This window comes from Dendrobates tinctorius, unplaced genomic scaffold, assembly GCF_039654945.1.
Source record: "Dendrobates tinctorius isolate UK_male_01 unplaced genomic scaffold, ASM3965494v1 ptg000082l, whole genome shotgun sequence".
In the NCBI taxonomy this organism is placed as follows: Eukaryota; Metazoa; Chordata; class Amphibia; order Anura; family Dendrobatidae; genus Dendrobates; species Dendrobates tinctorius.
This window is the reverse complement of record NW_027361750.1, coordinates 4,906,686-4,932,721: the sequence shown is the minus strand read 5'-3', so window position 1 is coordinate 4,932,721 and position 26,036 is coordinate 4,906,686. Positions and strand designations below refer to the sequence as shown.

The 26,036-nt window shown below is 43.0% G+C and overlaps 1 protein-coding gene across 2 annotated transcripts in view; it reads left to right on the top strand.

Annotated features, from left to right (window-relative positions):
• Window positions 1-26,036, top strand: part of ARFGEF1 (ARF guanine nucleotide exchange factor 1) — a 277,288-nt gene that overhangs the window by 81,597 nt on the left and 169,655 nt on the right. For both annotated transcript variants that reach the window (XM_073583854.1, XM_073583853.1), the window contains exons 2-9: window positions 540-570; window positions 4,150-4,306; window positions 9,001-9,147; window positions 10,200-10,379; window positions 13,445-13,712; window positions 13,939-14,052; window positions 19,083-19,243; window positions 19,930-20,063. In XM_073583854.1, the coding sequence (XP_073439955.1) occupies window positions 540-570; window positions 4,150-4,306; window positions 9,001-9,147; window positions 10,200-10,379; window positions 13,445-13,712; window positions 13,939-14,052; window positions 19,083-19,243; window positions 19,930-20,063 (1,192 nt within the window). The remainder of the gene's footprint in view (window positions 1-539; window positions 571-4,149; window positions 4,307-9,000; window positions 9,148-10,199; window positions 10,380-13,444; window positions 13,713-13,938; window positions 14,053-19,082; window positions 19,244-19,929; window positions 20,064-26,036) is intronic.

Below are 26,036 nucleotides of genomic sequence, written 5' to 3'. Positions count from 1 at the left end.
ATTACATATTTACAATTTATTACAGTTTTTTGTGTTCTAAAGTTGTATTCCAATAAATAGATATTCTGTTCTATCTAAATGTCTTGATTATTGTATCATAAAAATGATTATATGTCTGATGTTCACATTGTACTACAATACATTTTTCACTTAAATATAAGCAATATATGTGGGAGTCTGAGTTGGTGGAAGGGAAATTGAGGAGTCGGAGTCGCAGGTTTGGCTTACCGACTTCACAGCCCTGGTAGTAAAGGACAGATCACAAGGAGATCTGTAATGTCAGCGGCACTGATTGTGTGATAACAGCTGCGGCCGGTGTGGGGATTATCTCTCCAGATCTCCCTAGTGATCCATGCTTACACTGGCTTCCTGTATTGTAGCGGACAGATAGAAGTGATTTCGGTCACAGGAGCTGACCAGTGATGGCTGACTGTCTCATGGATGTGTCTGTATTGTTGCTCATTTTCCTTCTGCTTTGGTTGCTTTTTTATTGCTTCTCTTTTTTTTTCTTCTAATTTTGTTCTTTTCTTTCTTTACAGAGGAGATCAAGTGTGAAGCAGAAAAGCAAAGGTATTCTATATTGTTTGCACTTTTACAAGTTTTAGGACCCAATTCATTACTACATTTATGCCTTTTTTTTGTCTTTGGTGTTTTCATGTTTCCATTTACACCTTTTTTGTGTTCACCTATTTTTTTTATTTTTCTTTTTTTCTGTAGTTGTGGGTTAGAGTTTCCAGATATTTTTACCTGGGTCATCACTAGTCTCAAAATTTGGCGCAAATGTACTCCAGTACTATTCCACAATTATTTTTGTGTATACTAAGAGTTTTTTTTAGCAATTTTTGTAACATTTTGAAAAATGGTTAAAACACGTAAAAAGGATTTTTTAATTTTTTCTTTAATTTGCGCAATATTCTTTAAGTTTCTGCAACATTTTGATGAATCTGGAGCAATAAATTTCAGAAAAAAAAACACTGGATGTAGAAAAGAAAAGTGACTTAAATCTACAATAAATCAAAATGATGAACCCAGCCCATAGTGTTTCTCCCTAAGATTAAAAATAACCTCAAAATGATGTATGTCCTCGAGTTGTTCAATCTGTTATTTAATTAAAGGGGTCAGGTATGTTGTATGCATGCTCCCAGGCAGAACCTGACACATGGGCATACGAGTGTAAGGAGCACGGCTGCACCCACTAGACAGGTTCTGCCCCGGAGTATGTATAATCCATACCTGACCGCCATTCCTGGGGCAAGGAACGGTGAATCCTCGCAGCGCAAGTTCGCGCTGGGAGGATTCACAAGTCTGCAAGACTTTTCATTTTAGAGTGGAAAACCCATTTAATCAAAAAGTTGGGAGCCATGCCACGTACAGGAGTACTTTACCTAATGAGTGGTAGGTCGTTCGTGGGCTTACTTGAAAGGACTAAACATGGCGCCATCATGTGACCTTTGGCTGTACATGATGACAAGTGAGGAGGCGCATGACCCGAGCGGATCATGTAATGGGTATTTTATTGTGGTACAGAACACAGCTGAGGAGTCAATGCAATAACTTCGAAATTGGTGATCCAAATGTGGGAAAAATGTGTGATCTTAAAGGGCATCTGTCAGCTGCTTAAGGTAGGGACAGAGACGGATTCCAGGAATGTGACACTTAGTTTACTGGGTGCAGTTGTAATAAAATCGCTGTTTCTCTGCTGCAGAGCTCAGAATGCTGAGCTGTGTATAACCCCTCGCACACTTTCTGTGTATATTGACAGCTCCTAATCAGTGGTGGGGGCATGGTTGGACTAAGAGGCACAATACACCTAGTCCTGTTAGTGATAATTTGCAGAAAACCACTGATTTTTATTGAAACCGCACACAGCCTAGTAAGTGACATTTCCCTGGAATCAGGGTTTCAGCCCCTAACCTATGCTGCTCTCGGATTACATAGAACCTGCTGACAGATTCCCTTGTAGGAGGTAACATGAGGAATCCCACCATGTTTCTCTGCAGAATGTATTGAGACCGCTGGCTGTCTTTGATCATATCTTGTACTGCACTGGCTGACTGCACACACCACTAAGCCGTGGTTCACAAAACAGTTTTGTAATTTTCCACCACGTCACATTTTTAGAACAAGTTCCTATGATTGTATTTTTGGTCTGAGTGCTGCCTGTATTTAATAAAAAAAAAAAAAAAACGGACAGCACAAGGACTAATGTTATTCAATGGAGTAGTGCAGACGAGCATATTTCTAATACACTTGTATGAACTTAGCCTTCTATTATAGCCAAAAATAACTGATCCAGTGAAAAACTGATGCAAGCGGAGGCGTTTTAAAGCAGGTGTATCTGTTTTTTTTTCTTCTTGTTATACATGTACATTGTGTTTTCTTTGCTTTTTAAATCACCTGTACTGATGGTGAGTACGAGGACCATGTGACTTGTTTTCTGGATAAAAACATGAAAAAACAGATGTAAACATAGGACAAGCCGTTAGCATCCATCTTTCAGTGCAATGTAATAAAAACATCTTTATTTATTTTTTAAACGGTGAAGAGTTTATTGCATTTTTTTCCACCACCTGTTAACATCTTACCGACATCGGACGTATATTTACACCGATGTCGGACTCCCTCCCTTTGATGTGGGCTCCGGTGGTGTGCCCACAATAGCCGCGAGTGGAATCGCTATCCACCCGTGGCTACTAACTAGTTAAATGCCGCTGTCAAACACTGAAAGCGGCAATTAAATGGCACTTACGGCCATAAAGCCGGAAGCACGCACACCGGTGACCTGCGTCATGTGATCGCGGGTCATCGGTGTGTCGGTATGACAACCTGAAGTTTCCTGGAGACCTCTATGGTTGTCAGTGCCGGATTGCTATGAGCGCCACCCAGTCGTCGGCGCTCATAGCAAGTCAGTTTTTAAAAAAATTAAAAACTCTAGAATTGCGTTTTTTTTAGTCGCCGTGACATTGCGTTAAAATGCAATAATTAGCGATCAAAAGAACGTATCTGCATCAAAATGGTATCATTAAAAACGTCAGCTTGGCATGCAAAAAATAAGCCCTCACCTGACCCGAGATCAAGAAAAATGGAGAAGCTACGGGTATCGGAAAATGGCTCGACTTTTTTTTTTTTTTTAAGCAAAGTTTTGAATTTTTTTTCACCATATGGATAAAAGAACCTAGACATGTGTGGTGTCTATGTATCAACAAATGTCTATTATGGCTCCTTTGCCACTAGACCAGAAGCGATTCTAACAAAAAATCGAAGTTTAAAAATTCAGTTTTTATTAATAACCAGTTTAAAATGGTAAGAAAATTAAAATTAGACAGGGTTGAACCTACATAAAGCAGGAGAGATATAACAAGAAACCAATGCACATAAATACGGTATATAAGGGTATCCGAGCAAACCATAAAATATCAGTATGTCAATGTTGGTTATGAAGAAGCCACTGTATATCAACAAGTAAATGATGACACATGTGGTATCATAAATAAAATTCGATAAACAATGGTATAATGAATCAAAGTAAGAGGCTAATGGATTAAATGGGAATCTATCAAAAGAAGGACAAGTCAAATGCAAAAAGTAAATATACAAATGTATTATTCCCTCAGAATAGTGGCTGTCCCAAATCCAATACATAAAGGTGTCTGATACATACACAAGCTATATATCAATCTATCACCAAAACAAGAGGACTGAAAATATGCCTCTTATGGAATATTTATTACCTGAGTAGGGCTGGTAGATAGATGGTACGACTAATAGTGCTGTGCACAAATGTTGTCAGGACTGTGCTCTCCCACCTGCCCGACGGGCGCCGTTTCGCTGCTATAAATACAAACAAATTTACTTTAAATCACAGTTTTACAGTAGAAATGGCTATGTCCAGCTATGCCACACAAACGTGGTGTGAATCAGGCCTTACGGGCCCAGTTTGGTAGCAGCTGGTGTATTGGTTGTCGGTTTGGCTTTAGTATTCTGCATGTTTTGATTCTCTCTATATTGGAGCATTCCTTTGTGTTTCCATATCATGTACTGATGTATTGCAGAACACGGGCGGCATGCTGGCATAGACCGTGTGATGGCGCACATATACTGTAGAGGTGGGCTGCATATTAATTATCACTTTTCTTTCTATCTTCCCAGTACTCCCCAAGGAGATGGAAAGGCCGGTTCTAGTACGCTCCCACCTGTGAAGTCTAAAGCAACTTTTATTGAAGCCGACAAGTACTTTTTACCCTTCGAGCTTGCATGCCAGTCCAAATGCCCGCGGATTGTTAGCACATCTCTGGATTGTTTGCAGGTCTGTATTTGGCTCTAATTTATCCTGACTTTCTTCATCAGTCAGAGGAGTCTGTCTTTTTTTTTTATGATCACAAAAGCAATTACCGTGCCGGTGAAAGTGATAAAACACAAGTAAAAACACACTCCAATCCCCTCCCCCATATACACTTTTAATTACAGGGGAAAAATGTTTAATGCTATATGCAAATATGTTGTCAGGTGCTGTGAAGATGATCCTAACTCTGCTCATGCTCAGGGTCTCCACCGTAAACTCCACCGCAGTCCTCCCCATTAACGTTGAATGACGTTTGTACGGTTCTCATAGGTTGTGTTTTGCAGTGAAATCTGCTCACGTAGTCACAGCCATGAGGTCTTCAGTGTCGGAGTGATGCAGAGTTGGAGTCCTGCGCATGTGCCAGACAAGGAGCTCATGGCACGTGTATGGAAGTATGAAACCCTTAGGGGACCTGCCCAGTGTCAGTCAAGGTTGGCACTAACCCTTTAAGCTCACTACGTTCCCATTTTGCTACAAACTGCGCAGCAGAAGAACTGGCTAATTGTAATATTGGAATTGTAACGCCAACAAGGAAATGTTGTGGCGTCATGAGATCCACAGGATGGATAGACATGATAATGATATGAAAATGATGAAAAAACCAAAAACGTCTTAACATCTCAATTTATCCAGTATTAAATCGGAGCGCTGTGCGCAAGAACATAACATTTCTCCAAAGTGTCCCAGGAGCTGATCATCAGCCTGACTACTCCAGGACACATGTTGCTTGTGCTCCTGTGAGCAGCATTCGTGGCCTAAACGTGTCTCCAGACTCGTCTTCCATCAAACATATCTAGGACGTACGTCGTAGACCAGCAATGGCAAGTGGAACTGCCATCCTGATGATTTTCTAGCCCATTTGCATTATTCAGCATTCTAACAGACAGCCATAAAAAAGCGCTTCAAGGACCTCTCTTTTATTTTTTACCTAAATATGTTTGTACCTGCAGAATCCGCAGGTAAAATGACCTGCGTTTTACCTGCGGATTCACTGCGTAATTACTGTGGATTTAGTGCGGATTTCACCTGCTTATTCCTAGAATGGAAGAGGTGTAAAAACGCTGCGGATTCCGCACAAAGAATTGACATGCTGCAGAAAATAAACCGCTGCGTTTCCGCGTGGAATTTTCCGCTGCATGTGCACAGCGGTTTTTGTTTTCCGTAGGTTAACTTGGTACTGTACATCCAATGGAAAACTGCTGCTGATCCGCAGGGCCAAATCCGCTGCTGATCCGAATCCTCAACGTGTGCACACACCCCTACTATGCTCCCCTACCGTCATCTTTTTCCGGGATCCAGCGCCGTTCTGCTTCACTTCTAAGTGACGTCATCGCTCTGCAGACTTTTCAGGTCACTCTACAGTCATGGCCAAAAGTTTTGAGAATGACACAAATATTATATTTTCACATGATCTGCTGCCCTCTGGTTTTTTTTCACATGATCTGTTGCCCTCTGGTCATTATAATGTAAAAGAGAAAACACAGTAGTTTGACAATAAATGGCTTCACCCAACCACTAACCATGAGTTTAGAAAAAGTTTTGGTTTTATCATTCATATTCTCAAAAAAAAAAAAAAAAAAAAAGGCCAAGAAAGCGAAAATTCTGCCGGGGTATGTAAACTTTTGAGCACAACTGTAGATGGGAGGAGCTAGAGACAGCTCCTCCCTTCTATGCAATCAGTAGCATTCGCCATCTCCTATATCAGGGTAACAGTTTGTCATCACTGAATACAGATTTTACCTCAGAATTTAGAATATTGATAATGACTGACCAGTTTTAGCAAAGGAAGCCGCTTTCTCTGATAAGTTATATTGCAAAGTTGCTTATTTTCATGTGTATAATTGATTTATGTGATTAAAATGACTCAGGCTGTGTGCCCTCGATCCGGAAGTAGCAGCGCTTTGGGCGCAGTGTATGTTCGCTGCATCCGAACCTCTGCCTTCTATCGAACGCAGGTAAATCCGCATATATTCACTGAACCGTGCAGATTTACTGCATCCAATGCATTCTATTGGTGTAATTTATCTTGGGAAGAATCGCGTCTCCGCAACAAAAACTGACTTGCTGTGGTCCTGAAAGACGCCCCCAATGTCAGTGTCCGCGGGTGATCCACGGGTGTCTGTGGATGCATAGTGGACATGGGGTTTCTATAAATCCCATCCTCTCTGCTGTGACATCTGGCCGCTGTGGGTTTGACGCTGCATAAATACGCAGCTGATATCGATGTGTTTGGCTGACGGCCTAATGTGTATGGTGGACACATGACAGATGATTGTCGGGGCAGTGAACAATCCGGCATATCTGACTGCCGATGCTTTTGTTTTACTGGTGATGAGCTGCTGGCCGCCGCTCTCTTATGAAGAAGATTTTGTCCTGCGGCCAGTCGAGCCTTCCTGTGCACTGCACAACCAGCCAAGATGGCTCCTAGCCGAACAATTGGCTGAACCATCGTTTGTAAATAGTCATCTAATGAGTATGGGGGGCTTACTCTGTGTGGCGTCCTCAGAGCGGATGGTTGCCGGTACTACCTGTCACTACAGTCATGGCCAAAAATTTAGAGAATGACACAAATATTATATTTTCACATGATCTGCTGGCCTCTGGTTTTTATGTGTGTTTGTCAGATGTTTTTATCACATACAGAAATATAATTGCAATCATATTATGAGTAACAAAAGGTTATATTGACAGTTAGAATGAGTTAATGCAGCAAGTCAATATTTGCAGTGTTGACCCTTCTTCAGGACCTCAGCAATTCTCCCTGGCATGCTCTCAATCAACTTCTGGATCAAATCCTGACTGATAGCAGTCCATTCTTGCAAAATCAATGCTTTTATTTTGTCTGAATTTGAAGGTTTTTGTTTGTCCACCCGTCTCTTGATGATTGACCACAAGTTCTCAATGGGATTAAGATCTGGGGAGTTTCCAGGCCATGGTCCCAAAATCTCTGTTTTGTTCCCTGAGCCATTTAGTTATCACCTTTGCTTTATGGCAAGGTGCTCCATCATGTTGAAAAAGGCATTGTTGATCGCCAAACTGCTCTTTGACGGTTGGGAAAAGTTGCTCTTGGAGGACATTCTGGTACCATTCTTTATTCATGGCTGTGTTTTTAGGCAAGACTGAGAGAGAGCCCATTCCCTTGGCTGAGAAGCAACCCCACACATGAATGGTTTCAGGATGCTTGACAGTTGGCATGAGACAAGACTGGTGGTAGCGCTCACCTGGTCTTCTCCGAATAAGCCGTTTTCCAGATGTCCCAAACAATCGAAAAGGGGATTCATCAGAGAAAATGACTTTACCCCAGTCCTCAGCAGTCCACTCCCTGTACCTCTTGCAGAATATCAGTCTGTCCATGATGTTTTTCCTGGAGAGAAGTGGCTGCTTTGCTGCCCTCCTTGAGACCAGGCCTTGCTCCAAGAGTCTCCACCTCACAGTGCGTGCAGATGCACTCACACCTGCCTGCTGCCATTCCTGAGCAAGCTCTGCACTGCTGGTAGCTCGATCCCACAGCTGAAACACTTTTAAGAGACGGTCCTGGCGCTTGCTGGTCTTTCTTGGGCGCCCTGGAGCCTTTTTGGCAACAAGGGAACCTCTCTCCTTGAAGTTCTTGATGATGCGATAGATTGTTGACTGAGGTGCAATCTTTCTTGCTGCGATACTCTTCCCTGTTAGGCCATTTTTGTGCAGTGCAATGATGACTGCACGTGTTTCTTTAGAGATAACCATGGTTAACAGAAGAGAAACAATGATGCCAAGCACCAGCCTCCTTTTAAAGTGTCCAGTGGTGTCATTCTTACTTAATCATGACAGATTGATCTCCAGCCCTGTCCTCATCAACACCCACACCTGTGTTAATGGAGCAATCACTGAAACGATGTTAGCTGGTCCTTTTAAGGCAGGGCTGCAATGATGTTGAAATGTGTTTTGGGGGATAAAGTTAATTTTCTAGGCAAATATTGACTTTGCAAGTAATTGCTGTTAAGCTGATCACTCTTTATAACATTCTGGAGTATATGCAAATTGCCATTAGAAAAAATGAAGCAGTAGACTTTGTAAAAATTAATATTTGTGTCATTCTCTAAACTTTTGGCCATGACTGTATACTCTGCATGAGCCGTAAGTCTCTCTTACAATGTAAGCCAGTGGGGCCTTGTTATGACGCTCCAGAGACTTTAATTGTAAAGAGAGTCTGCAGAGTGGTGATGTCGCTGAGAAGAGGAGCAGAACAGCGCTGAATTCCGGACAAGGCAGCGGTACTCGAGTATGTTTACACACTGACACTGCACTACACGTACAGATTTAGGGAGAAAAAGTTCAACGTTCATGGGACGGTCTCCTTAATAAACTCATTGATGGCAGCCATGGTGTGTAAGTGTGGGGATTTCTGTGTGCGCTGCTCATACTCTATGAAAATGGGAATGTTTTTAAAACCTCTCAATTTATTCAGTATCAATTCCATAAAATTAACACATCTATCCATCCTGTGATTTCCACAATTTCAGGATTTTTCCTTTTTGGTTTTATAATTTCTAAATTCCTTAAGAAATTCATATTTTTAATTTTCTGTATCCTAAAATCTGAATTGCTTAAAAGTAAGATTTTACGTATTGTAAGCACTTAGTAGAGCTGAATGCTTATGATGTTTTTTTTTTTTCCAGAAACTCATTGCATATGGACACTTGACTGGCAATGCTCCCGATAGCACAACTCCCGGCAAGAAATTAATCGACAGAATTATCGAAACTATATGTGGCTGTTTCCAAGGACCCCAGACAGATGAAGACGTCCAGCTGCAGATCATAAAGGTGGTGTATCTGGTGTAAATGCTGCGGCATCTCCGCTCCGGTCTGTAGCTTATGATCACCTAAAGTGAAACAGCTTTACCAAAAAGATTTGGTAAGCATAAAACACCCTCCGCTTCGCCACTGCGGATTTCATACAGACAGAAGTAAACGATTGTTAAACTTTGTTATCAAGAGTTTACTTTTTGATCATAGTTTTTTGGGGCAATACCCTAAAAAAGTGTGCGACTTTTACATCACAGATTAAATGTAACTCATGACCTGAGAGAGATTCACTGCGTCTGTGCAAAACTGAGACCTTGGTACTATTCTATTTGATGAAGAATCGTGCACATTAAAGGGGTCTTTCATAGACTATAAAACCAAAAGCATATATAATTTGATGCCTCTGATGTTCAGAGTTGATAGCAATGTACATGTCCACGTATTGATCAGGGCTGATGGCCGCACATGTTCAGTCTCTCTCCCACAGCCAGTTCGGAGTAGTGATTCCTTGATCGCTGCAGGCCAGCCAATAAGAAAATCTTTTGCTCCCGAAGGAGTAGAGCCACTGCATTAGCATGGCATTACAGCTGAGAATGCTCCTCCTGGGGAAGGATGAAGGGACAATATTATGAGCTTCCAGAGGGGGAAGGAGACTGAATTTGTTCATAAACTGTCAGAAACACCTGTGACGCACATAGAAATCTTTATTAAAGTTTTATTTCCTTTTCGCTAGAAATGCTATAAATTACTCAAAGATGACTATTAATAGCCATTGGGTGTAAAGTTATCTATATCATACCCCCTTTAATGAATGCATTACTAATGATCCCAGGATCGTGCGCTCTAAGGCTTATGGCTCAGTTACTTACTATGTGTCTACCTTGGTATTTCACGTCTTTTAAGGACATGGATGCAAGTTGTTATAATTACCTTGATAAATTAATCCCGCTGCATTCGCTTTGTTATGTTAGGTATTGGCAGGACTGGCACATCCTGACCACTTTGGTAATATAGCTGGTACTTTCTTGTGCAGATTCTTCTTAATTTATATATTCTTTGTATTTCCTCAGGCGCTGCTCACCGCTGTTACTTCACAGCACATCGAGATTCACGAAGGAACTGTACTACAAGCAGTGAGAACATGCTACAACATCTACCTAGCCAGCAAAAATCTGGTCAATCAAACCACGGCCAAGGCGACCCTGACACAAATGCTAAATGTAATATTTGCACGTATGGAAAACCAAGCGGTAAGTGTCTGGAGTGGTCGTGCCACAACCCTGTTCTGCATCACAGCGTCTAGTGCTCGGGTCCTGTGTCGACACTCAGATCAGTTATTGCTTTTACGTCTCCGTTGCTCTGGAAGCCTCATCTGTTCTTCACAAGCGCTGAATTCTGGATTATCTCAGGAATGATCAGAGCTGGCAGAAGTTGTGGGCGAGTGGCAAAGAAAACCTCAGAAATCGTGGTCTAAACAAAAAGTTTCTCACCTTCACATCTTGGCATAAAATGTCATTTTACCCTAAGATGAAAATCAATTTTCAGGTTTTTTTTCTGTTTACCTGAATGACACCCTTCCCCACCCCTCCCCCCCCAAAAAAAATTGCTAACCAAAATTTTTGTAAAAATTTTAACCTAAAGACATCCATACACATTAGTATGACTCTCGACTAACATCTCTGTAATGACTCAAAAGGGGCCATTACTAACGTTTTTTACATTCATGGGAGCCTGTGCAATAATTCATGCTTTGATGTATTTCCTGGTGTCAATCTGTGATGTTAAATGTATGTTGTTGCTCTGTAATACCACTTTAGACCAGCAGGAGGTGGTACCAGGGTCAGCAAGGGATTGTATTGGATGATGTCTGATCTACATCCTCTATAGTCTGGTTTCTGTGGTAACTAGGGAGAGTTGGCAGTTGGAGAGGGTCAGGCCGGAGTAGAGGTGAGGAGTACAAGGGCGGCCAGGATAGAGTATTGTACCTCGCCAGACAGTCTTGTCAGAACCCTTACAACCAAGAGCTGACAACTGAAAAAATATAAAGGCGTGCTCTGGCCTTATGTACAGAATCTAAATACAGAACCCAGACAGGTCTGGACACTGGCGAGTGGCTTTGTCTCCTGCCCGATATAGTAGGTAGTCCAAGAGACCAAGGGTATAACTCTAAAGCTACAAAGCCCATCGCAGCAAAGCCAAACCTCAGCTATGGATCTTGCCATATCAGTTTCTGTCCCATTGCCATCCAACCAGGACCTGTATGGAAATCCAGTACTGTGGATAAATACTGTGAATCAGTGATCTGTGATCCAGTAAACGGTCTGAGCTGTTCATACCAAGATCTGGTCAGCCTTCTTCCTACCTACCCACCTACCTCTAAATCCTTTATACCCTTGGAACCGGTCTGGGAGCACCCCAAACTGCACAGCACCACAGAATAGCCATACCGCTGCTCGGCACCTATGTCTGAGCCTAAGGGTGCCTCCTGGTCCTACTGCTTGGGTGTGGCATACACTGCATTTCTAGGAGAACAATGGAGTATCCTATCCTGCAGTCACTTTTGTTTTCAAGGGACGTCAGCTGAAATCTGCCCACTGAATGCACTTGATGCTCAGCCCTTTAACCTTTCTGTGCACATGTCAGCTGATCTATACAGCTAACATGTGCCTGGAACAGCTGCTGGTGATCCACCTGTGGCTTTTGACTAGTTAAATGCCGCTGTCAATCTCTGACAGCGACATTTAACTCGCACTTACCAGAACTGCATCCTCATAGCAAGTGAGCATTTCTGCTACACACAGGTGATCTAATGATTGCCTTTGTGTAGCAGAGGCGATTGAAGTAGTGCAGCTTCTTGTCTTCCATGGAGACTATTGAGGTGTGCAAGAAGTAAAATATATTCATTAAAATCACCCCCCCCATTCATTCCATTCAAAATAAAACAATAAAAAAATTAAGTATACACATATTTTGTATCGCCACGTTCGGAATTGCCCCATCTGTCAGTAGGAAAAAGAACCCGATCTCTAAACGGCATAACGAGAAAAAACTTCAAAAGGCCAGAATTACGTTTTTTATGGAATAAAATGCAATAACGGGCGATCAACGGATCGTATCTGCACCAAAATGGTATTAATAAAAACGTCAGCTCAGCACGCAAAACCTAAGCCCTCACCCAACCCCAAATCACGAAAAATGGAGACGCTACGGGTCTTGAAAAATATTGCCTTTATATTTTTTTATTTTTTTTAACAAATTTGGGTATTTTTTTTCACTACTTACATAAAAAAGAACCTAAACATCTTTGGTGTCTGTGAACTCGTAGAACTGAAGAATCATAATGGCAGGTTAGTTTTAGCATATAGTGAACTAAGTAAACATGGTTAAAAAAAAAAAAACCCCTGTGAAATTGCACTTGTTTTTGCAATTTCACCGCACTTGGAATTTTTTCCCTGTTTTCCAGTACATGACATGTTAAAAGCAATGGTGTTATTCAAAAGTACAACTTGTCCCACAAAAAACAAGACATCACATGGCCATATTGATGGAAAAATAAAAAAGTTATGGCTCTGGGAAGAAGGAGAGCAAAAAGCAGAAAATTAAAAACTGAAATACCCCCGGTCGTTACTGTCTGTGGGGCTGTTGGTGAGAGCTCATATTCTGCTTTTATCCACCTTGTGTGTGACCAGCTAAGTTTCTAGTTGCTTCAGCCCTGATACCCCGGTGGTCTGTGTTTGCTGATATCGTGCCGTCCACCCAGATGACTGCTGCAATCACAGTGGGACCTCTTAAACAACGTACATTCATGCATCTTTGCTGAGGCCAGTGATTGGCTGCAGCGGTCCTGGGAATGTATGGCTTGTCATCATCCCAGTGGGAGGCAACATTAGCGCTGCAGGAGTAGCAGATATAACAGGGGAGTTGTTAGTTTTTGTTTTTTTTTTGATTTGGCTATTATCCATGTTTTAGTCTAATTTTTGATCATTTTGGACACCACCTTTAATTTTTTTTCCAGCCCTTTCAATTTTAGATGACAAGTGACAGGGTGTATCGATGTTAGTTAGGCAAAGCTTCACTCATATTCCACTTGCTGGATTGGTTGCTGATTTTTTTTCTGTGGATTCTCCACTAAATTATTTTTGAGTTGTCACTTGGCATTGGGCGTCCATAAGATCGTGATAAAAGTAGTGATGTTGTATTTGTCTCGATTTTAGTAAAAGTGACTTTCACTTGACATTAAAACATTTTATTTTGTCTGTATTAAAAGGCGCTAAAATCCAGATAGTATGTGTAAAATGTGATCTTTCCTTTTCAGCTCCAAGAAGCCAAACACATGGAGAAGGCGCTGCACAAACAGCAGCATCATCTGCAGCACTCGCCGCTGAGCCACCATGAGCTGGAACTGCCGCAGATGAGGCACATCATGGAGCAGCCCGATCCGCTAAGCCGGGAGCAAGAAGGCGAAATGGACCGCCATTCCACCTATGTAGAAAGCTCCCTCCAAGAAGAAGCAGAACAGGAGAATGGATACCATACTCAAAGCACAGAGAAACCTGATGTGGGTCAGTCTGCACACACTGAAGGTAGGAGGCCAAAACCTTCCTCCAGACCATGTGCATCGCTGTGGTTATGGGATGTCATGTATGTAGATATTGTTTAGGGACTAAACTTTGCCGTACTCAAGGTTTACTGCAAACCCAGTTCATTCAGAGTTGGAGGCTGCCAATCTGAATAAAAAGCTCCTTTGTGTGTTTTTTTTTTTTTTTTTTTAGTTGTATTTTAACCCCTTGCATGTATTTTTCTACTTAGATCACGCAAAATCAACTTTGGCTGTAGCGGTAGATGGTGGAAATGAGCATGAAGAAAATGCCCAAACAGTTATTCAGAGTATAATAGAGGAAATGCTTCACTCCGTAGTAGGAGGTAAGATCAGAAATAAAGCTGTTGCGTTACGGCTGTAAAGAGGACCTGTCACTTTCTCACAAAAATGGAGTTAAATACCTCGTAAAAATCCCTGAGCTCCCCTGATTCTGACGCTTTCCTCCCCCATTTTTTTGTTCGTCATTGCTCCATTGCAGAGATATTGATTTTTGCTGCTTTTATAGTGCAGTATGTGAAATCTAAAAAAATGCCGTGAAAATCTTGTTAAATTGATTTTTCTTTTCTTTTCTTTTTTTTTTTTTATTAGAAACTCTCTTAAAAAATGAGGCAGGCAGAACGGTGAAACATATCTAACACGTTTCAACCACACGGTCTTATTTGAAACACAAAACACACATGATCAATTTAAAGCCACTCCGCAAAGATAACAATTAGTCAACATATCTAAAAATTAGAGCGAACCTGTGAAAAATTGAACCTTACTAATAGAATATACATTCTATCATTGTGGAAATTCATGCCCCCCCACATTTAGGTTCATTAACTCTCCAGATCCCAAAAAAGGCAACACAGTCCAAACCACAGGTAAGAACTCCTGCAGTCAACTAAAGAATTGGTAGACATTTTTGTTATAAATATTAGAGAGCCGTCTTACAATTCTGCTTTTCAATTTCCTGCTAGCGCCTTCAGTATGCATTAGTTTATTGTGTGCAAATAATCCCATAAACAACGTGAGTTGTATTACAGGTGATAAATGAGTTCATTTGGAATATTTTACATCTTTTGTGGTTAGTTACACCTGTTTTGGTAATAAATTTGCACACATTGCACTTATTGCCATTGAATTTAAAAACAAACAAAAAAACCCCTGCGTAACATAACCAAGTTCTTTTATTATTGGTATTTGCACTGTCAAACAAACTTGGGGAGAAATCTCTCCCAAAGACCTCCTTTTTTTGGCTATTACTCCTAAACTTAATTTGAGAATCTTTTCCAAAACATTATTTCTGTGAATGTGGTTATAGCGATATGAATTGGGAAGCTAAAAAACTTTTTTCTTCTTCTTCTTCTTTATTTTTTTTTTTTTTTTGCTGTTATGCAAAATCTCTGCTTTCTGTTGAATTGGGCATTTCTTCAGTCTTCTCTGTGGGTGATCACTTTCAACCGTACTCTCCAGATGCTGCTCGGCAGCGTCTGTCACTGCTGGACCACCAGCTTAGCTTTGATTGGCAGTATCTGGGATGGAGGGGTGAAAGCGCTCACCCACAGAGAATAACAAAGTTGGACTGCAAGAAGAGATTCCACATACTGCGCTCCAGAACAAACAAATGTCAATATCTCTGCAATGGAGTAACACAGAGCAGAAAGCGGTGACACAGTCAAGGGAGCTCGGACAATTTTACAGGGTAGATAAGCCTCCAGTCCGACCTGAATGATAAGAAAAATAACTTTCATTATACTCACCCGTGGGGGCGGTCCGGTCCGATGGGTGTCGTAGGTCCGGGTCCTGCGCCTCCCATCTTCTTGTGATGCCACCCTCCTGCTTGCTTCATGGCTCCTCAGCATCACGCTCCTGCACAGGCGTACTTCTCTATTGAGAGCAGAGCAAATTCCTGTAATGTGCAGGCGCCAGACATCTCTGACCTTTCCCAGCGCCTGCACACTGCTCTCAACAGGACAGAGAAGTACACCTGTGTAGGAGTGCGATGCCGGGAGCGATGAAGCAAGCAGGAGGGCGGCATCGAAAGAAGATGGGAGGCGCCAGACCTGTGACACCCATCAGACCGGACCGCTCCCCCCGGGTGAGTATAATAAAACTTAGATTTCTTATCTTTCAGGTCAGATCGGGGGCTTATTTACAGCATTATAGAATGCTGTAGATAAGCCCTGAAAGGCGGTGGCCGCATCTTATTGCGGCCAAAACAGGTGACAGGTTCCCTTTAATATTGACTATATGTGGGTGCTCTTGTTCTCCGGAGGCGCCCATACATCTTCCGATACCTATTCTTTCCCCCTTCATACACATGAAGGCTCTTATATGTGCTTTCTATGAAGAGAGAGGAATAAAGTGCTGTCAGACGTATCTGATGGCAGCTTGTCTCTTGTGGAAAAAATGGATCTGGTAACTTAAACCCCCAGCTGCCCAATTCTTCTGCCGTCCTCATAAGTTTAACACCAAACATTTCTGAATTTGGCATACTTCCGGTTCGTGTTGGGTCACATTTAAGGCCCATCACTGCATTAATATCCTCGTTATCTGCAGCACATCATCCAGCATTATCAGGGCAGAAGTTGCCAATAACGATGATATTTTACGGGCATAGAATGATCGTATTAATGATATATAACTATAAGTGTGATGAGCCTGCCTACATGAGCCTTCAGCAACTGCTGATTGGCTTGTACATTGCTGATTGGTTGTCCCTTTGTGATGTAAATTTACCTTGCATACATTTTTTTCTAGTATTTTACTCTTTAGACCAGTATCTCTTAATGTAACTGGAAATGAGAGATGCATATTTGGCCATTTTGCCAATATGTAGTTGCTTTTTGCTTTCACTCCCAGTCATGCCTTGTCTTCTGCTTCTAATTATTGTTATTATTTATTTATATCGCCATTAATTCCATGGTGCTGTACATGAGAAGGGGGGTTACATACAAAGTTATAGACATCGTTAACAGTAAACAAATTTACAATGACAGACTGGTGCAGAGGAGAGAGGACCCTGTCCTTACGGACTTACATTCTACGGGATAGTGGGGAAGAGACAGAAGGTCGGGGGTGCAGCAGCTCTGGTGGTGATGAGGCGGCAGCTCGGGCGGTGGTGAGGCGGCAGAATGGTCATTGCAGGCTGTAAGCTTTCCTGAAAAGATGGGTTTTCAGGTTCCGTTTGATGGATCCGAGGGTGGTAGATAACGGGATGTGTTGAGGCATGGCATTCCAGAGGATAGGGGTTAGTACACTTGGTAAAAGCCCTGGCCAAATGAGTAGTATCCACATGATAGCCCACAAACACTCTGGACCCGCTGTGCAAACTTCACCTTGTGTGACCAGTAAGGTGACAATTGTGGCAAATAATCTGCACCTGATAATATAAATAACGCTATATATGTCCTTGATTTTTCGGGACCAGGCCTGTGTTTGCGCATCTTTTCTTAGTGATTGGTGTAACTGACGAGCTTGTTTTTGTGATTTGGTGGCTTGCGGGGGGACGTGGCTTAGCTTTGTAGTAGACTGCAGTAGAAGCCGGGGGCTAAATTTGGGCAGGGAAGCCACAGATGAGAGGGGGATTACGTGGTAGGTGCCGCAGAGCTCCGAGAGAGCTGGGACAGGGCTGGGAGCCACTATTTTCCTATCTTACCATCTGGTCTAGAAATCTCTAAGGGAAGTCATAATTTTTTTTTTATATGGAGCCCCCTGCACTGCCGCATGATTCCTGTCCTTGAGATCCCGCATCCCTCTTCGCAGAAGTGGTGCTGGAAGACGGACTTGCGTGCAGACCTCAGGGCCAACGGACATCGCTGGAAGCCGTAGGGTACGATTGCTGCAGACCTCTGGGCCACTGGACATCACCGGTAGCCGTAGAGTACGATTCCGTCTTCCTCCCCTGAGTGACCAGCTATGGAGGGTGGGCGGCGTAGGGGGTAGTGGTGAGGACCAGTCCGCATCTTCGGCTTGCGGATTCCCCAAACACGGTTGAAGTGTTAGGAGGCATGGGGTCCTGCCTGGTAGACACGAGAGGGTACAGAAGTGACGCATTCCCACACTGTGCTCCCGGTCTCTAGGGGGGAGATAAAGGTAGATACTGGGCTGAGAGCTGCCGGTGTCCACCGCCTACTGACACTAAGCTAAAACTGAGTAGCCTTCTGCCAGTTGGTGGGTATATACTGCTGGGGAGGAGCTGACCCTTTTTTTGCATAGTGTCAACCTCCTAGTGTCAGCAGCTTACCCCATGGTTTCCTGTGTCCCTCAATGAAGCGAGAGAGAAATAAGCCTCTTACCTTATTAAATCAATCTTTTAGACCTGATTAGGCTGGTGTACTTGCCTTTTAAAGGGGTTTTGCACTTCTGTGCAAACCAGTGTTCTGGTTTTTAACTGCCAGCGCATTGAGTAAGGCTGTGTTCACACGTTGCGTTTTTTTCCGCGGTTTTACCAAAAAATTTGCTCAAAAAACGCCTAAAAGAAGCTTCCCATTCATTTTAATGCATTTTGCACTTTTTGTGCATATTGATGCGTTTTTTACCGTGAAAAAAACGCTTCGTGGTAAAAAAACGCAGCATGCTCATTAATTTCGCGGTAAATTCCGCTTTTCTGGCTATTTTCTATGTGTCTGGGGACACTCCGGAAGAAATCGCGGCAAAAACGCGCGGAAAAAAACGCAGGTTTTCTGGGAAGGAGTCCGGTTTTTATGCAGAAATTTTCTGCATACGTGTGCACATAGCCTTAAAATAATAAAATCAGACTGTACTCGCCCGCCCCCGGATCCAGCATCTGCTGTCCGCTGCTGCTGCAATCTTTGTTTTATTGGCTACAGTGATAAATTCACAATGCCATTGCACATCACCGCTGCAGCCAATCGCAAAGCTCAACGGATGTGTCGCTATAGGGGACTGGAGTGGAGTTGCGGCAAATTTTTCGACTTTTTAGAAAGTACCGGTAGTTATTTGTGAATACATCTGAAATCGCTAAACTGCACCCACAAAATGGACAACAAAAAAGAAGAAAAGGCAGGCATGTATAAAATGTCTTCAAGAAAATGTACAAATAGAATTATGAATTGGGTGTGAATAAAAATGTCGCAAAACAAAACATGGGAAAAAACCAGGCACAAAGCCCATGATGAACTTGGAGCCTTGGACTTACTAGACTGTACCTAAAAATGGTCAGTATTATACAGTATTACCATTTTCACATGGATTCCCAGCGTAAGTACACCATATTCATCAGGTCTAAGAGATAAATATACAAATGTATTCAGTTATATTGTAAAATCTTCTGACAGACCCTCTCTGAATTCATTACAGACTGTCATTATAGTAAAAACTTGCATTTACTCCTCTTTGTGCCCAGGTGATGAGACTGTCCATAATGAATGTACTGTAAGAACTACTGAAGACAGCAGCGATGGGGATGCTATCCATGCCAATGGCATTCCTGGCACACCGATATCTATGTCATATACCCCGTCTCTACCAGATGACAGGCTTTCCATCTCCTCCAATGACACTCAGGCAAGGATGAGTTCGCTTTGCTGAAGTCCATATTCAGAAGACAGTGCTGCTGCAGATTTTGTTATTGTAGCTGAGTCGTTCTGTCCTCTCCTTTAGTGGGAGAACACTCAGTCACCCAGGTGTGCCCAGAGCAATTTCAGTCCCCGCTCATTGTACTTGGAGCGGCTGCTGTTAGCACACAGCGAGACTGACTGACAGCTGGCACTACAGTGCATCAGTGCGGAGCCGGCTGTCAGTCAGTGCTGTGACTGTCATTTCTTCAGGCACGCCTGTATGACTGAAAGCTGGCGGCTCCTGCGAGGAATAAAATCCATTTTCTCCGGGAGCCGCACTTTTAGTACTGCGGCCAGGCACCTTCATAACGCTATTATCCTGCAGATTAACTGCATTACCTGACCTCACAGGTCCCAATTAAGTATAAAAAACAAACAAAAAAAAAAATGGTCTCTAGAGGTGTCCATATCCTTTTATAGCATCCAACCTGTGTCTGCTGCGGTATCCCTGCTTATCGATGTACCATCTTAGAAGATATTATGGCTCTTCTCCAACTAAGCCAATGTCAGATTTACCTGTAGCGTTAACTGTAAAAACGTAGTGGTCTGGTTTGTTAATTCTAATCTGCTGAAATCAGAAGTGATCAGAGATGAGATGACGCATTTCATAACATGACGCTTTCTTCTTTATAGGAATCTGGAAATACTTCAGGATCTACTCCTGGTGCTAAATTTTCTCATATATTACAAAAGGATGCCTTCCTAGTTTTCAGGTCACTATGTAAATTATCTATGAAACCGTTATCTGATGGACCCCCAGACCCAAAGTAAGTATTACTGCGACTTTGTGTACTGAACCTAAAGATGTTAATCACTCACTTTTATACATTTGATGCCAAGAAAAATAAGTTATCCGTTCATTGTCAGTGTTCTGCCAATCCGTATAGCTCTGGTCATCGGACTCCATACATGCACTCGCCTATACCTTTTTAAAGTAAAACAAACAATGCAAAGGAAACATGGGGGGATTCCTTTAGTAGCTTTAAGATTCAACTACTTAATAATAATAATAAATTTTATTTTTATAGCGCCGACATATTCCGCAGCACTTTACATTTCAGAGGGGATTTGTACAGACAATAGACATTACAGCATAACAATAATCACATACAGTAGATTATAACAAATACCAAGAGGAGTGAGGGCCCTGCTCGCAAGCTTACAGTCTATGAGGAAAGAGGTAGACACGAAAGGTGGGTGGTAACAGTTGCCCTGATTGTATGGACCAGCCATAATGTTAAGTGTGTAACAGTACAGACACAGAGGGCTAATGGATGCATAAAGCATGTGGGAACATGATGCGGGGAACCTGGTTATGGTAAAACTTTTGGCTCTGCCACACAGGGATAGGTTAGGTTAATGTGTTGAGGCGATAGGCCAGTCTGAATAAATGCGTTTTCAGGACACGCTTAAAATTGTGGGGATTGGGGACTAATCGTATTGACCTGGGAAGTGCATTCCAAAGAATTGGCGCGGCACGTGTAAAGTCTTGGAGACGGGAGTGGGAGGTTCTGACTATTGAGGATACTAACCTCAGGTCATCAGCAGAACGGAGGGCGCGGGTAGGGTGGTATACTGAAACAAGGGAGGAGATGTAGGGTGGTACTGAGCCATGGAGGGCTTTGTGGGTGAGGGTAATAAGTTTATACTGAATTCTGGAGTGGATGGGTAGCCAGTGTAATGACTGGCACAAGGTAGAGGCATCGGTGTAACGATTGGTGAGGAATATGATCCTGGCTGCAGCATTCAAGACAGATTGGAGAGGGGAGAGTTTGGTAAGAGGGAGACCGATTAGAAGAGAGTTACAATAGTCGAGACGAGAATGAATAAGAGAAACAGTAAGAGTTTTTGCAGAGTCAAAAGTAAGAAAAGGTCGAATTCTAGAAATGTTTTTGAGGTGCAGATGACAAGAGCGAGCCAGTGATCGAATGTGGGGGGCAAAGGAAAGCTCGGAATCAAGTATGACCCCAAGACAGCGGGCATGTTGCTGGGGAGTAATAGTGGAACCACACACGGAAATGGCAATGTCGGGTGTAGGTACATTAGTAGCGGGAGGAAACACAAGGAGTTCAGTCTTTGACAGGTTCAGTTTCAGATATAGTGAGGACATGATATTAGACACAGCGTTTAGACAATCGCCAGTGTTTTCTAGAAAGGCTGGCGTGATGTCAGGAGAAGAAGCGTATAATTGGGTGTCATCAGCATAGAGATGGTACTGGAAACCAAATCTACTGATTGTTTGACCAATAGGGGCAGTGTACAAGGAGAAGAGGAGGGGGCCTAGAACCGATCCTTGAGGAACCCCAACAGTAAGGGGAAGGTGAGAGGAGGAGGAACCGGCAAAAGAAACAGTAAAGGAGCGGTCGGAGAGATAGGAGGAGAACCAGGAGAGAACGGTGTCCTTGAGGCCAATGGAATGGAGCATAGTGAGGAGGAGCTGATGATCCACAGTGTCGAATGCTGCAGAGAGATCCAAGAGAATTAGCATGGAGTAATGACCATTTGATTTAGCTGTTAGCAGATCATTAGAGACTTTAGTGAGGGCAGTTTCAGTGGAGTGTAAAGAGCGGAAACCGGATTGGAGAGGGTCGAGAACAGAGTTTTCTGAGAGATAGCGGATAAGACGGGAGTGGACCAGGCGTTCCAGGAGTTTAGAGATGAAGGGAAGATTAGAGACAGGTCTATAGTTAGCGGCACAGTTTTGGTCGAGGGATGGTTTTTTAAGTAGTGGATGTATGATGGCATGCTTAAATGAGGAGGGAAAAATACCAGAAGAGAGAGAGAGGTTAAATATTTTAGTTAGGTGAGGGGTGACAGCAGGGTAAAGGGACTGGAGGAGATGTGACGGAAATGGGTCACTGGTGCAAGTAGTTGGGCGAGAAGATGCAAGGAGCCTGCTTACTTCTTCTTCTGTGACTGGTTCAAAATCAGAGAGTGAGTTAGATGCAGTGGGGGAGGGAGGACAGTGCATGGTATGAGGGGATTTGGAGATAATTTCCTGTCGGATCTGCTTAATTAGAAGTATGATGGTACTTAAAGAGTTAATCATCAAATGTTTAGTTTTAGATCTGTTGTAGCCCCCTGAATGTTCTGTAGATCAGTTCCAATGTGTAAAAAAAAATATCTGTGTGCTCCTGGTTTAGAAGAAAAATAGCTGGAAAAATGAAGTAGTGGAGTCTGTTGTGAAGTATTGAGTCAGTAATGTTTTGAGTAATTATGGTCTGGTGACTTGGTAGCATCTGGCCGTCCGTCTGAGCTGTGGCATCATGTCTTTTGACAGGTGGCGACATATTGGTCTGAGCAGTCATCACATCTCTGACAATCTCATACACCCCATACACAGTGATGGGGCAGAGGTGAGGCATGAGCTCCACTACACCATTTACACAGGGGACATCGGATTGGGTATAAACACTTTTTTTTTACCTATGCACTGGGCAAGTGACAGCTAGTAAATCATGGGTGGTCCGAGCACTGGGTATTGTCTTTTTAACCTGAATACCTCTTTGATTTCAATTTCTTCATTTTCACTCTCTTCAATTTTTAACGATTGCTTGTCACTATCATTGCCGAGGCTACAATTTCATATTGAGAATTGATAAATGGTTAGTCTGCTCACGAGACATTGGTAACCTGTCCTTCATCAATATCAGGCAGGTGGGGGCCTGACACCTGGGATTTCCAGCGGGCAGCTGATATTCGCTCCAGTGGTGTGAGGATGTAAATTCAAGAGACTTTCACTTGTTCCACAGTGCCCGACAGCGACCGCTACACGTTGAAGTAGCGACACATTGCAGCTTCGGTCTTTGTGTTTATTTCCAGCCACTGTTAGAGCTAATTGATCATTTTTGTTCTTTTACAGTGGTCTGAGGCCTTAAACAGGAAAAAAAATTCTGGGACACCCCAATCCTTTTCCATTTTCCCCTATGAAGCATGTACATGTCCGAGGAGCCCCCTGTTCCATACCCCCTCGCTCGGCAGCACCTTTCTCACCCCCTACCATGGGGTTTATGCTGTAGTTGCCTTTCCCGGCAGTGCTGACTGTTCTGATTGACAGAATGTGCTGTAGTAAAATAGCAGTTATTGTGCCGGCGTTTATTACGGTTTATACGGTGATTGCTGATAATGCAGAGTTAGGCCGCGCTGCCGGCTGTGCTGTAAATAATAGGACTCTCTGATTGCAGGGTTATGGCTCACACCTGAGATGGCAAACCATTGTAATCATCACTTAGCAACCGCCATGGTCTTTCAGCCTGTGGAAGTGTGTTTCATCAACTAGAGGAATGTTAATGCACCTTTTATCATTAGCCTTGGAGATCCGGATTGTGTACAGACGTCGTTGGTTGGGAATATGTCCCTGTGTGCAGTCAATCTGTAGCCAAATACCCACCACTGATTCCACTCTTGTCTATCCACGTAAAAAAAATGAATTTATACTTCCACATGGAGGGGAAAAGGGCACATTTTCTACCTCCTTTTAGTGCATCGAGTAGAGTTGAGCAACTTTGGTCGGATCGGGTTTCATGGAACAAAATTTGTTTCAGATGAAACTCGTCCGACTAGGGCCAAAAAAAAGTCGGAGTTTCGTTCGAAACCCGACCCCCACTGCAAGTCAATGGGGATTAAAAGTCGGCATTGAACGGATGAATGTCATCTGCTCAATGCCGACTTTTATTCCACATTGACTTGCATTGGGGTCGGGTTTCGGACGAAACTCCGATTTTTTTTGCCCTAGTCGGACGAGTTTCATCTGAAACAAATTTTGTTTCATGAAACCCGATCCGACCAAAGTTGCTCAACTCTAGCATCGAGCCCTATGGATACTTGTGTTTCAACAAAGAATTTTGTTTTTTCAGACTTCTCAAGAAAATGTAGTTGAGAATTTCCTGATCGTCGAGTGTCCAAATGCTGGAATCTCCACAGCTCCCGATAATCAGGGCTCTAAAGAGCCATGTTGAATGAAGCGGAGGTCGATCATGAGTGCTGACGCTCCATTCATTCCTAAGGGTGTTTTCACATTGCGTTCTGTGTCCCCCATTGGTGCATAGGTCCGAAATCCTCGGCAAAACAGGGTCTGCACGCCGTCATGTTCCATAGACTGTAATGGTGACGGTAGAGCGAATATGAGCTCTGCCGTGCACTTTTCAGGAGTTTGTCTGAGTAGCCATCTCCTGTAGGCTTACACTCCCGTAAGTGATGCACATCAGGGCGTACGTTAGCCCTACCATCACCATTTTAGACTTTGGCCCCATTGGCGCATGTGTCTTTACTCCATTTTGTGAGTCATTTGGGACGTATGCCCCGACAGGGATACACAACAACGCAAGGTGAAAGCACCCTTGGCGAATGCCGAAGACCAGCGGAGCGTATCGGCAGTCCCATGAGAATGACTGGAGCATGGCTGACCTTCGCTCCATTCACACAGTTATTGGGATCAGTGGAGGTTGCAGCGATCAGACCGCCAATGAACAGGAATAGTATAGGGGTAGGGGATAACATTTAAACTTGAGGATACCTCTTTAACAAAGTTTACCCAATAATTATAAACCAAAAGAATGTGCAGTCAGAAAGTAAAAACCTTTTTGGAAAAGAAATATGTAGAAGCATCTTGCTATAAATATTAATACTGCTATAGGTGATCAGAGTCTAGCGCTGTACTACATAAGGCTTTTATCATTTGAAAATCCAGAACCATTCCATTGGCATGATCCTCTGTGCAGCCCTGACTATTATACAATGCCGTGTGTCAGTCTTTTCCAGTCTGCTGTCTTATACACCTTTACCCGGTTCTTGGATTTCTTCACATCTGAATCTCTTCACACTTTATCTCGCTCAAGAATTGTCCTTCACCGAAAAAATATTTCACAAGATGCCGCATCACTTTTCCTTTTACATAAAATTATACGCTACTTCATGGTTTACTTACCTGAAAAGAGGAGTTCAGGACAAACTTAACAGGCATGTAATAGTTCACAATTCAATTATCTGAAATATTTCCAGGTTTATACAGAGCGCTGATCATCAGTGAAACAGCAGATCGGGCAACGGTTACTACGCTAACTCACAGTATGGTCGGTGCCGAGCCGCGCTACAGGGGATAAAGCAGATTTGATATTGGATTCTATTACACACATTATTCATTGTTAATTAGATCTTATCTGCCTGATGGTGCTAGTGTACTTACTGTGAAAAGTCATTTTAGAATGGCTAAATACCGTAACTCTGATATGAAGATAAGCATTTAATGGGTTCATCTAGACCTGGACTCCTAAGATGCTCAATTCAATATCAGGCAGGAAAATGTTCAAAAAAGACTGTACAGCCATTCAGACGTCGATTTTCAAAGTAAATATACCAGCCTCATCACAATTAAGAACTCAACGTGTTGCGTTTTGTTGCGGTCGCTGCACCGTCAAAAAGACGCATGCGGAAGCATCTGCGTACATCCTCATGGCCTGCGTACCCAATGCTCCGCCGACGGAGGTGCGGCACCGGCGGAACTTCACTGAGGAAGTCGGCATCCCTCCATATGCTAGTGTGAAACTAGCCTTAGCTATTGTAATGAGACCGTCAGCCAGTCCCCTTCAGACACAACACTGAGCATGTCGTCACAGGAGAGGTTCCCGTGTCCAGCACAATCTTAAGTGGAGCTGCGGCACTGGAAGTGGCGATACCTGAAGATTAGCTAATATGGGATTCTTATGCCTCGATTTCTTTACTGGATTCACACAGAGTCGCAC